The sequence below is a fragment of the Engraulis encrasicolus genome, chromosome 8 (assembly GCF_034702125.1).
Source record: "Engraulis encrasicolus isolate BLACKSEA-1 chromosome 8, IST_EnEncr_1.0, whole genome shotgun sequence".
In the NCBI taxonomy this organism is placed as follows: Eukaryota; Metazoa; Chordata; class Actinopteri; order Clupeiformes; family Engraulidae; genus Engraulis; species Engraulis encrasicolus.
The window spans coordinates 41,754,594-41,767,386 of record NC_085864.1 but is presented as its reverse complement, the minus strand read 5'-3'; the positions used below and the strand labels follow the sequence as shown (position 1 = coordinate 41,767,386).

Here is a 12,793-nt window from a genome sequence, read left to right as displayed (position 1 = left end):
TTGCTATTGCTATGATTAAACTTGGCCATGACATTCTGTTCAAAGTAAAAGAGGGGACCGCCCTAGCACATGGCACTGTATATGAGGACGTTGCACGAAACCAGCCTGTCCAAGTGCAGAGGGACATGCTGTGGTTGAGCTGTCTGTGCATGTACCGTGCATGTGCATTGTTTAATTGGTAGCGACAGATTTGCCAATCAAGCTGTGGTTGTTCTGTAACATGCATGTACTGGACGCAATTTAGTTGGCGCAGAGTTCTCTGGCAGTCAGAGGAGGATCGCAAACCGGGTGGTATTGAAGTTTCATAGCGTTTCATGACATACAAACTGTATTTTGGCTTTTGGTTTCTTTCTTTTCATTGACAGTTGGTGGTCGTCTGTTTCTTTTCAGCTTGGCCCCATAATTCAGTGACACCATTCCGTTGCAGGCACCACAATTGGAGGATATCAGGAGGGGGGCACGTCTTCACTATGTGATTTGTGTGGATTTTAGAGTTGCATGCTTTCTGAAGACCTGCCAATTCATTCTATATATTGCTTTGAACACACAGACACACACACACACAAAAACAAAACCCACCCGTCCGCGCTCTCACCCACACCAACCCACACATTAACCCACCCACACACATTGACTTATTGGTGTCCACTATATAGGACATGATTGGTGCTGACCCGTGTCAGTGGAGGAAAATTTACAGAGATAAGGGCGCTTTCATGTACTCTGTTATGAGAAGGGCCTCCCTTCCTTTGAAATACTCAAGTTCCAGTAACAAGCCATGACACACCGTAAATCGGCTGTTTTTGCAGGTTTAACATGCGTTTCGAATAACAGCGCCACGTGCCAAAGTCTATTACTATTTCATAGCTGTTTCTGAAGGAGACCGGGGGAGTGTGGACGCAATCATATGGGGTACTGTAAGATTGTGGTATGTATAGTCTGAGTAACCTTAAAGGCCTGCAGTGAATGTATGTTAACCGCTGCGAGGTCATTGCGCAATATACCGTAAGACCAAGAGCTTTAAGGGGCCCCTGTGTAATTTTTTTAGGGGTTCGTTGTCCATTGTCCTTTTTTGGAAATTGTCCTTTTTTAAATCTAAAATAGAAATCTAAAATTAAATCTAACACTGTGCTGTCCGGTTCTCGATTCTGATTGGCTGATAGCTGTGGTCAATCGAGCGTAAACCTACACCTTCCAACTGAAGATTCTATGCGCGTCTAAGTTAGACCAAGCGCATCTACATCGGTAATGAGAATATGTTGCTGTTGGGGTAGGGAGTCTGAAAGAGGAGCACATCTTTGCACCATCTGTGGTTGGGGTATCAGTGTGATTGCAAAGACATTTCATTCCTGCGATGTTTATCGCCCCTTGCTGAGTTTTTGTAGCTAAGTGTGTGTCTGGCAGTGCGAGGACGCACGCCGAGTAACGTTGCCGGGGTAACCACAATCACTTCCTCAACTTGTCGCGGATCAAATTAATTGTTATTAAAGCATTTTAAAAGAAATTTGGTCAGCGATGAAGTGTAACAGTGTAAGATATACGGCACTCCGCTTCACGTCGTGCCCCACTCGCCTTGGCCGTTATCAATCGAGCATAACCCACGGCCTCTCGTGGCTTATTGCTTAAATCTAAGAGGGGATAAACATGATTCAAAATTTCTCGTTTTCACAAAAGAGAAGTTATGAAGATAGTAGAAAATGACACATAGGAAATAGTAAGGAACGTGATATGAAGAGGGAGGGAGAAAGGGAGGGGAAGAGGGAATGTGTGTGTGTGTGTATGAAAGACATAGAGAGAGAGAGAGAGAGAGAGAGAGAGAGAGAGAGCGAGAGAGCGAGAGAGAGAGCGCGAGAGAGAGCGAGAGAGAGAGAGAGAGAGAGAGAGAGACAGAGAGAGAGAGAGACAGAGAGAGAGAGAGAGAGAGAGAGAGAGAGAGAGAGAGAGAGAGAGAGAGAGAGAGAGAGAGAGAGAGAGAGAGGTGATAGATGACGATTAGGGTTGCTCCTCCCAATACTGCATATGACAGTGACTGGCTGACTTGAAGGAGAGCATACATAGTTAACTCACTTGGCGCAGTCGTAGAGATCACAGCAGTAGCAGGTGCCACTGCGTACCCTCATGCTGCACGTCTCCTTCAGTCCCTGACAGGGCACCTGTGGAGACACAGAGGGCATGAACACCAGTGACACACACACACATACACACATGTGCACGCATGCACACACACACACACACACACACACACACACACACACACACACACACACACACACACACACACACACACACACACACACACACACACACACACTATTGGAACACTGAATTTCGCCTCTCTTCACCTCGTTCGTTTCGCCTGTTATGTGTCCCTAGCGTAACACCCATGGCAGCACAAAGGCCACCCACACCCCAGCCTGTAACCCCAACCTCTGCCAACTGTCCTGAAATCCCTGGCAGGGTACCTGTGGAGGGCCAACAATCCGAAACACAGATTTTTCCACCCAACACCAGAAAGACGCAAGCAGACTTGCAACTAAGATCAGGAAGTTGTCCGGCTGTCCCTTGACAGTCTTGATTGGCCACAATTATTTTTGCCAAACGCATTAGATCGACTCCCCCTAGGTGATGCTGGAATGATTAGTCTTTTTGCAACTTCCACCGTTGTGAGCTTGCAGCTGAAACACTGTGGTCATGTTTTCAAGTCCTCCCTGTCCTCCCTCTCTTCATCACGGGTTCTTAGAAAGGCGAGGAAAATGGGCTTCTCAGGAAAATGGGCTTCTCAACCCAACTGAGCATGTTGAAAATGTCCCACAGGCTCCACTGTCCTCCAACTGTCCCCCTCCAACGTACCGAGACACATAAAGGCAATTTCCTCCCGAGTCTCCTCATATGAGTCCTCCTGACGCCCAATTGTCAGGCATCGGGTTGGTGTGGAATGATCATTAGTCACGACGACCCCTACCATCAGGGCGGCTGCCAGACAGCTTTGGCCAGGCACAAAGGGACAAAGTCATCTGGATGTCCCTCAACCTCCCAAGAATAATGTAATGAGGATCCCAAAGGCATCACTACAAACTTAAAACACACCTCATGGTTGTCAAGCTTTTTAAAAAATGAACACCTTTTTAAAAGCAGCTTTAAAATAAATCAAAGAGATGGATGTTGTAGTTAATGCTGGAGCCAAGGGAGGGCCACAGGCAGGGGAAATTAGACTTACAATGGTTGGCTACACTCACAGATAGAGACCTATTTTTTCATGGGCCTATGTCTATGTCAAATTTCCATTTGAGTCCATCCAGTGCTAGCTGCGTTCATATCATTGTATTGCGTTTTATCACCATTGATGGGCAGAGAGGTGAAAACCTCATGTTGATATAAAAGTACAAGGGCCAGTAATGAGAGCCCTTTTCAAGTTGGGCTTTAACGGCAGATTTTGATCCAGATGTTCTCAAGTTGTCAGTCTCAGGAAATTAATGAGTCATCATTAAAATGGATATCTAGATATGGGAATATGTACAGCTGGAATGGAAACCTCTTTAAATGCTTGTAAGGCAAATAAAATGTGCGCCTGCTGATGTTTTTTATGCTATTATATAAAAACTATTTCCTCATGTTGAGTAGTTGACTGGTTGTGTAGATCAGTGGTTCTTAACCTTTTTTTTTTAGCGCACCCCCTTAACTGTGCCGAGGACAAGCCGCGCACCCCCAACACAAACTTCTACATGTGTATGCACTAAAAAATGATAAATGAGTGATTAATTACAATGATTCTCGCTTGAGACATGAATCAATACCTGAATGACTTCAAATGGGGACAAAAACTTGTTTAATTTGGACTTAATCTGACCTAATTATAATGTTTGCTAGTGTAATTTTGGTCACAACCTCTACACAAACAAAATTCTGTGCACCCCCTGGAATCTCTGGCGCACCCCCAGGGGGTGCCCGCACCCCAGGTTAAGAACCACTGGAGTAGATGATTAGTTGTGTAGCAGTTGACTACTTGAGTAGTTGACTAGTTGAGTAGTTGAGTAGTTGTGTAGAATAACAAGTCAATAAGCTTGGGTAAGTACCTGCTGTAATTAATATGACTTACCTCTGCATAGTAGTTCTCGTAGATGTAACTGCTGCCACTGGTGTAGAACTGACACCTCCCCGCTTTCAGTGGCCGTATGTCCTAAACAAAGGATGAGAAAAGATATTAAAAAGGGTACAGCGAGAGAGAGAGAGAGAGAGAGAGAGAGAGAGAAACAAACTATTGCCTCAACTGTTCTTTGAATAAGGTGAGTCTATGGTAGTGGTTCTAAACATTTTTTCCCTTAAAGCATCAATAATTAAGTGTGCTCCTCCCTGACCTGAGATGAGCTCCTACCGACCTGCCTCGCACCCCCCATCCCCCCTCCTCCTCTCCCTTCGTGCATGAGGACTAGGAGTGAAGGTATCAATGCATCGAAGTACGAAGTACGAACTACTCCGAATGTGTTACTACGCCTGTCATTACAGTGCAATTTCTTTATCTAGGGAGGAAATCAGCACGTTTCATTTTGTGCAACAACTTTTGAATCGATTTACTAGTGGTGCAGGGATGTTTAAATAGGGAACACGTGGAACAATTTGGTCACTTCTAACTTAAAGGGACACTGTGCAGGAAATGGTCAAAAAAGGTACTGCAACTATGCTGCTTATTGAAATTGGGCTGCCTATTGCCAAATTTGATCTTTACATGAAAGTTTACTAAGTATTAAACAAATATTTTCTAGTATGGTCCAAGTACAGTCATTTTTGTAGCTAAAAATGGCTATTTTTAGAAATTCAAAATGGCGGACAATGGAGAAGATCCCCCTTTTCATGTATGAAAAGTGCATTTTTTCCAGTCATAATGAATACTTGGATTTTGATGCTGGTGGTAAGTATTCATGAAAAAGGGAACATTAGTGAATGGGCAGCATTAATTCTGGAAATAAACAACTAAAAATCTCACACAGTGTCCCTTTAAGGCACCGAATGATGTCGGTCGGCAAAGCTGAGCCACGAGTTTGGGCCACGCACGCTGCTGACTGGGGGCCCGTTCGAAGATGAGGCAGGTCGGGAGGAACTCATCTCAGGTCAGAGAAGAACACACTTTATTATCGAAACACGGTGGACTGTTCCTTTAAGAACAACTCTTCTATGGCACCGCTGTAAATAAACAGTATTGACCCCCATAATATTTTCAGTGCACCTGTACTCTGAGGTACAGTCTTTATAGCCACCTGGGAACTATAGAAAGGCTAGAAAGTGCAGTGCAACCCAATATAATGTGGTGTAAACACACATTATTATTATTATTTTGCAATTGGCGCTTAGTGTTTTGAACATTTATTGCAGCTCTCACATTCCCGTAATCGCGATTCAGCCACCTATGTTTGATTTTATAGCCCATAATAATTGGCTAGGATTTCTTTTTGGCGCTCAGACCTGTTGTTGTTAAACATAAAGGTTGACGGAGCAACTCATATCCCCAGCCATAAACAGCTTGCCATATTAAGAGACGTGTGTTCTCATAACTTGTAAAACACCTGTAAAACACCATTTGTTTTAGCACAATTTATAACAAGATCCACACACCTACATATCACGCAAACCCTCAAAATAGTAACTGACGTAAAGGCCTATAGAGTCACATGTGCGACTAAAACTACAGTGTATCATCCCAACTCGTCAATTTCTGACTTCCTTTGACCAGACTGCATTTTTTGACATCTAAGGTATGCCCTTGGAGTCAAAATGTGACATAAGATTCAAAAACGCCCCTTTGAGGCAGCATAACTCCACTGACAGTTAGGCTCAGGGAAAGGTCTAGGTTTAGGTCACTTAGTCAACATGCGATGTGGCAGGTATTTCCTTCAACGTCAAAATTCACAGTCTAGTCAATGGTAGTCAGAACTTGAAGAGTTGGAAAGAGGCTGTGTCGACTGTGTTGCTTGTATGGGGTGTCAGTGATGGAGGATGAACTCTTCACAAAGGTGGGGAAGAGGCTCCCCCCAACAGAACGCACAAACAAGCAAATAGCCTACCTTGAGCTGAGGATTACTGCTCAAGTTAGGCCCTGTTTAAACATATATGGATACTTTTGTGAAGATATCCATTTAGGGCTCTTGTTTTGGGTCGACTTGCATGTTTCCTTTGACTAGTTCAACGTCATCCTTGCTGTTTAAACTCATAAAAGCTGCCACTTAACAAATGATTGCTCGTTCAATTAGCACTCTTCAAAACTAATACCAGAGACAGTGAAAATGTTAGAAGCTACAAAATCTTTGGTAATACCAAGATGATTGAGTATTCAGAAATTCAGTCAACTATCGAATATTCTTCTTAATGTTCAATAATCATAAACTGGTACACTGGAATTACAGAATCATTGTCGATGAGGGAGCCCATGCGCTGTTGCTGAAACAACTGTTCCCTTTCACTTATTTTCCCCCTTCACTGCATTTAAAGTGTGACTACTGGTATGTCACATCTGAAAAACACTCTGAAAATTGTTTTTTCTGCATTTTGGTTTGGGAGCAGGGCGAATCCGAAGGTCCTCCAGACCCTCGTGTGAGCTCACGAAGTTCAGCAGAAATACACAAGGGTCTGGTTAGAGTCTAGCTATCTTGCTCCGGCCATGACCCTTAGGGCTTCCGCACACCGGTGCTGCGCACTGCTCAGCTAAAATTCAATTCCATTGTTTTCAATAGAACCACGCACACTGGCGCAGAGGTCCGCGGACATTCACCGATGTCGGATAGCAATTAGAGACAAGTTCTATTTTGTCGGCGCCGCCCATTGACTATCGATGCAATGTTCCTGTGAAATTTGGTTTGGGGGTCCGAATTCTGTCGGAGGCAAAAGTGCGCCTCAGTGCTGTCGGAGCCAGTGTGCGGCTGGCCTTACACTTCTCCATACCACACAATCATACAATGTACAATGCAGCAGTTCATAGTCTGCATTATGATAATGGAAAAAAAATTCACATCCCTTTACAACTGCGGCATGTGGAAGGATAATACATTTGAACTTCAACATTCAAAATGCAATTCCATGATAGTCAGAACATCTGTAATCGCCTTTGGGCACACAACTTCAAGCAATCTCTGTCCTTTTTTAGAGGCCATAATGATTAGGATTCGATGTCTTTCTGGCATTGTTCTGCCAATAAATCACACCTATAAAACATGCAGAATCAGGGAGCAACTCATATCCCCGACTATAAACACCTTGGCATATTAGCAAACATGTGTTCTCATGGTTTGGCCAAAACCATCTGCTGAACTCCCTTGGGCTACGTACAAATAAAACACACAAGCAACCCCCACCCCCTTCCACACACACAGACACACAGACCATTCCATTACTCTTGTAAAATATGAAGTATTTATTATAACTGTATTAAAAGTCAATAGTAATATTGCAATAGCTATTTTATAATCCAGCTAATTAAAGATGATAATCTAAGAATAGCTTACAAAAGAACATGGCATGTCACAAACGTAGTTTTCTTGGGCCCCTACTTATTTATGCTACCACTGGGCAACATACCATAGATTCTGCTTCCTAGTCCTGCTGTCCATACACAACTCTTCAGTCAAGGCATACAAAAGCACTTATATATAGCAGAACTGCACTGACTGCCCCCGTACTACAGAATGGACTCTTATTGGTATTAAAAACACTTTCACACTACATGCAAAGAAACATATTTTTGAATATGGTTTTATGCAGTCGAAGGCCTCTCAGTCAGGGACAGTTGTTCCTTAAAAGAGCTTGGCAGGCTGGACACAGGGACCTAAACAATCAACTAGGGTTTACACACCACAGGTACCTATTGCTACTCTCTCTTCAATCATCTAGGATTGAATGGGGTCAGATTAAGGGTCTAACGGTAGTAGCAAGCATACCCCTCTTGCAGAGCACTTTGCACCGTTGTGACCTAGTAACATTTCATTCGACCAGGAAACCGTAGCAAGTGGTTTAACCTGCCCGCCAGGTCCTCTGGGGCTGTTTTAAATGAGAACACAGGTCGGTTAGTTGAAAACAGTCAAGGTTTGAGTTGAGTGATAGCCTTGAGCATTAACTCGCAACCCACTGCATGCCCTCTGTTATCCACTCTGAGCAAAAGTTTCATTCTTAATACTTCTTTGTTTCTATAGTAGTTTCTATAGTCCTCCTCTCTTTTTAAAGGGGCTCCAGGTAGGATTAAAAGTTTAATTAATCACAGTCCCGAGTCAGCCAATGCTTATGCAAGTCTTTAGTAAGTGAACTATGGCTCTCGTGATCACTTCCACGGTCCGCTGTCAGAAAACCCCACATGCAAATTTGGCAGCGCGGTCTGAGGGAGTGTCGTGGGAAACACTTATCATTTGAAAACATCGCTTTACAAACCGTATTCAGATTTGTATCAACTGCTGGCATTCCGGGATGAAAAACAGTCAGTCTCACAGCGAGTTTATTTGAACAGCATTTTTTCATTACGGTGTAGATTTTGAGACAGGCATGCCACGGGCAACGTGCAAATGACGTCATCCTACCTCGTGCCTCTTTAATTAGAACAGGTCGGTTAGTTGACAGTCAGCATTTGATCATGTCAAGGTTTTAGTTGAGAGATAGCCATGAGCATTAACTTTCAACCCACTGCATGCCTTCTGTTATCCACTCAGTGCAAAAGTGTAATTCTTAATACTTCGTTTCTATAGTAGTTGGCATTTGCCGTCTGACTTCAAAAGGGCAAAGAGAATCTGGTGTGAATTGTGTTAACAATGTGCCGATTAGCAAACCGTACCGCAGACTTTTTAACATAACATACTCCCTTCATCGTTTACATATGCACAGAAAATGCTGTGTCACACTTCGGGTCTGGTTGAAAGGGACGGGTACGAAACCGCCCTAAAAAGATAGCGTGCATAAGTATTACTGTAGTTTCACTTTTTTGAATAACTTCCCAAATAAGCATATACAACATTAAAACACTTTGAAAAGAAAATGAAAGACTTGGCTCTTAAGTCAGAAACTAGTGCCAAAAGCTAATGGCAATCTGTTTTCTTTCGGAATGAAAACCTATTGTAAATATGTATGAATTTTAATCCTCACACCATGGTAATGTTCAGGTGAAGTGCAATATATGTATAGCTGAAGAGTTGCTGCCAAAAGAGTTTGGGAACTAAACAATGTACGTGCTGGTGAGGCGTTTGGATCTCCACACGGCTTTCGAGCAAACACAAGGCAACGCCAGTATCAACACGCAACACACACATTTCCCAGCTCTCACACTGGCTTCACCGACTCACTGTAATCAATTTTAATAGCTACATGTCTCCAAATATGACCTCGTGGGGTCAAAAAGGTTCTCCACTTGGCTCCTCTGAAGTATTTACCAAGCTGGGATTTGAACCTGCAACCTTTTTGTCATACATCTACTCACATGGTTTTGGGTCATACAGAGCATCTCCATATCCAAAGGCAAGCCCTCACTCTTCCCCACAACAGACACAGAAACCCATAACATCACAAGGTCTGGATCTTGATTGAGAAGATTTACTATTGCTGCGGCCAAACGGAAACTGTACTCTAGGTAAAAGGCTTGTGTGTGCCCTAGAAGTGAACCATAATAGTTTTGAGTCTTGTTTGGAGTGGTGGACACATCATTTAAATGCTAAAAGCAAATGACTCAGAGAGCGCAGACCTCCACCAAGGAAGCTGCTTGATAGAACATGTTACTATGTCTCTTTCTGCCTTCTTTTGTGGAGTTAGAAAGTGGAATGTTTTGCCCTGGTCCGCAATTCAATTTGCGGTCACTAGGGGTGTCTAGATTTATAGGCCAGGCCAGCAATGATGAAGAATCTTTAAAAAGGTCCTGGTTCTGGTTTGTGATCCGGATCACCACCAGAATTTAATCACTTGTTCCTTGGGTCATTAACTTTGGTGGAGGTAATGAATGAATGAATGAATGAATGAATGAATGAATGAATGAATGAATGAATGAATGAATAAACTGCGAGAGCCAGATTGATCACAAATAATGGTCAATGGTAATGTGTCCTGTGGCCTGCGCAAGGGGAGAACCATAAACCGTTGCTTCTTCCCACTGCTTTTTTGATTGCGCAAGAAGGCGTACATCTTATGGTATATGTTAGCTTATAGTACGCCATGATAAAGACCACACTCAACCCCTCCACCCACGCTTCACATTGCTTACATCTGGGCGCAGGTACAGGAAACGCTTCAACAAAATCTTTGTTCCATTTGCTATCACTGCTCTAAACAATCTCCCATAGATCTATCTATCGATCTAAAAAGAGATTTCTATCTTCATTGTGTCAGCTGTTGTCAAATTGATGTTGCTGTTGTTCTAACCTGTTTGAAATTAGCCTCAATCAATCAATCAATCAATTAATAAATCAATCAATCCATCGATCAACTAATCAGTTAATAAAACCACATATTATACTCACCACAGTGAGAAGGATGAAGACTCCATCCACCACCACAGACATAAAAGAGGCCATGATGCCGAAACTGAGGAAAACGATGGAGGACACCAGCTGTACGACAGACAGAGGGAATAAGAGGGTCAGTCCAAAACACTGAGAAATGGGAAAAACTGTGAGAAAAATGTGTTTATATTTCTGTTGCTGGCCAAGTGTCCGCATGTTCATGTGCTGTTGATGGCTTTGCGTTCATCCGTGTGCGTGTGTGTACGCAAGAGAGCATGCATGTTTGTGTGTGTGTGTGTGTGTGTCTGTGTCTGTGTGTGTCTGTGTTTGTGTGTGTGTGTGTGTGTGTGTGTGTGTGTGTGTGTGTGTGTGTGTGTGTGTGTGTGTGTGGGTGTGTGTGTCTGTCAGTCTGAATTCTCGTGTGTGTCTGTGTGTGTGAGCGCCTGGGTGCCTGTGTGTTTGTTCTGGCCTTCCCTATTCCCCCAAGTGGGAGTGTTAATGCCTTTGGTGTTTCCCTTCACCGCTGGACTAAAGAAATAGCCATGTGTGTGAAATAAACACAGCAAGATAGAGGCAGAGTGGAATGGAATGAGCACCCTCAACATGGTTCCAGAGACATTGGTCTCACAGTTTCACACTGTGTTGTCTGTTACCAGTTGTCAAATGCAATATACATTATTTTAAAGAAATTTTAATTTTGCAGTACTGTATACGTACTTGACGACTCTAGGCCAACTCCATCATATCGGTAAATGTGAGAGTGTTGGGTTCAGTTGTAAAATGCTGCAGCACACATGTGACTACTCAACCAACCCCCTACAAACACAGACACTAAAAGTTGAGATAACACAGAGAAAAGTTACTGCACATGAAATTGACTGCATGTGAAAAAAGCCTTGACCTAATTTAACAAATCTGCACCAAGAATGGTGCACTAAGTAAAAGCATATTACTGTTGTGCACTAAGGTGTCTATGTGAGGATTTTTGTCTCTGCGTGCAAATGTGCTCATGTTTTATTGAGCGTGCAAGCCAGTACTAAGCATGTTGCAAAAGTAATTGTAACGGTGGTTGCACTGGAGTCTCAATACACCACTTAAATAAATCCAATCCAAAATTCTCCACTGAGAATTAAAGATGCGAAGAAGAAGAAGAAGAAGATGAAGGGAAAGAAGAATACAGCACGAGAGCAAGGAAGACAGACAAAGCAAACTGACGATAAACCATCATAACAAGATGAAGAGACAAGTGGAGGACAAACAATAGACACAGATCAAATAAACAAAAAGATCCCTCACTTCTTTGAAAAATGACTGAGTAAACATTGGATGTGTTTGCCGCTCTGTAGCTGTTGTTATGTCTATTTCTGTTACTTCTGTTTTCTGTTTTTGTGGCTGTTGTTATGCATGTCTCTAAAATAAAGTAAAAGACTTCAAAAAGAAAACGCAAAGCCATTATGCAAACGGCATCTAAAGTAAACACAAAAGGTCACACATTGGCCAAGGATGTCAGAGTGTACAGTCATTAGTTCATACAAATATATCATGATATGCATAAAATGTGACACCTGACGAAGACCAGACTGGTGGAAATGTTGTGTGAGAGCAGCAACAGTGTGCGGCGGACCTTCCTCTTTTTTGTTTGATCGTGTTTAGTCCGGCACCTGTTTTATCTGGATGTGGGCGCATTCCAAACGCTATTGTGATCTTCATGAAATATTACATGAAAACACAAAGACCCTAAAGCAATCAAGAGAACATCAAAGACAGTCTAAGTGTGAAGATGGGAGCTACCGTGGGACCTGGAGGTTTGTTTTGGCAGCAGGAAAAAGGGGGTGAGAACGCGGAAGATGCACAAAAAAAAAGAGAAAATACGAGATGAAAAGGGATAACAGTCAAGAGACAAATTATGCCCCGTCTGCAAATGACCTGCGAGAATGCACAGACAGGAAAGGAATGAAAAGGGAGAGCAAGACGAAGGAGAAGAGGGTGCAGGGGAAAAGGTCAGTTAACAGAAGCGGCAACAAGAGCTGATTTAAGGGGGCAGCGAAGACTTATATGAAATATGGACGGAGGGGAAGGGGTCGGGGGTCAAGTGAGGGCGGCGGGTTAGCGAGAGTAAAGCTTTGCTTTCACAAGGGACTGTGCTGCGGCTTGTTAGTACTGCCAGTCATCACTTGACTCCTCCAAAGACACATTTACAGTTCTGTCCCCCTGCCGACCACCAGACCGATAGACACCTGAACACCCACACAAATTATCTTACATATACACCCACAAAGCATCCACACATGTGGACGTATGCACAGACTGACACACGAACGCACACGCACACGCACACG

The 12,793-nt window shown here is 43.2% G+C and overlaps 1 protein-coding gene across 2 annotated transcripts in view; it reads right to left on the bottom strand.

Annotated features, from left to right (window-relative positions):
- The window catches only part of LOC134454627 (transmembrane protein 255B), a 54,606-nt gene that overhangs the window by 25,687 nt on the left and 16,126 nt on the right, over positions 1 to 12,793 (bottom strand). For both annotated transcript variants that reach the window (XM_063205733.1, XM_063205734.1), the window contains exons 4-6: positions 10,473 to 10,562; positions 4,097 to 4,177; positions 2,068 to 2,153 (exon numbers count right to left, since the gene is read on the bottom strand). In XM_063205733.1, coding sequence (XP_063061803.1) covers positions 2,068 to 2,153; positions 4,097 to 4,177; positions 10,473 to 10,562 — 257 coding nt within the window. The remainder of the gene's footprint in view (positions 1 to 2,067; positions 2,154 to 4,096; positions 4,178 to 10,472; positions 10,563 to 12,793) is intronic.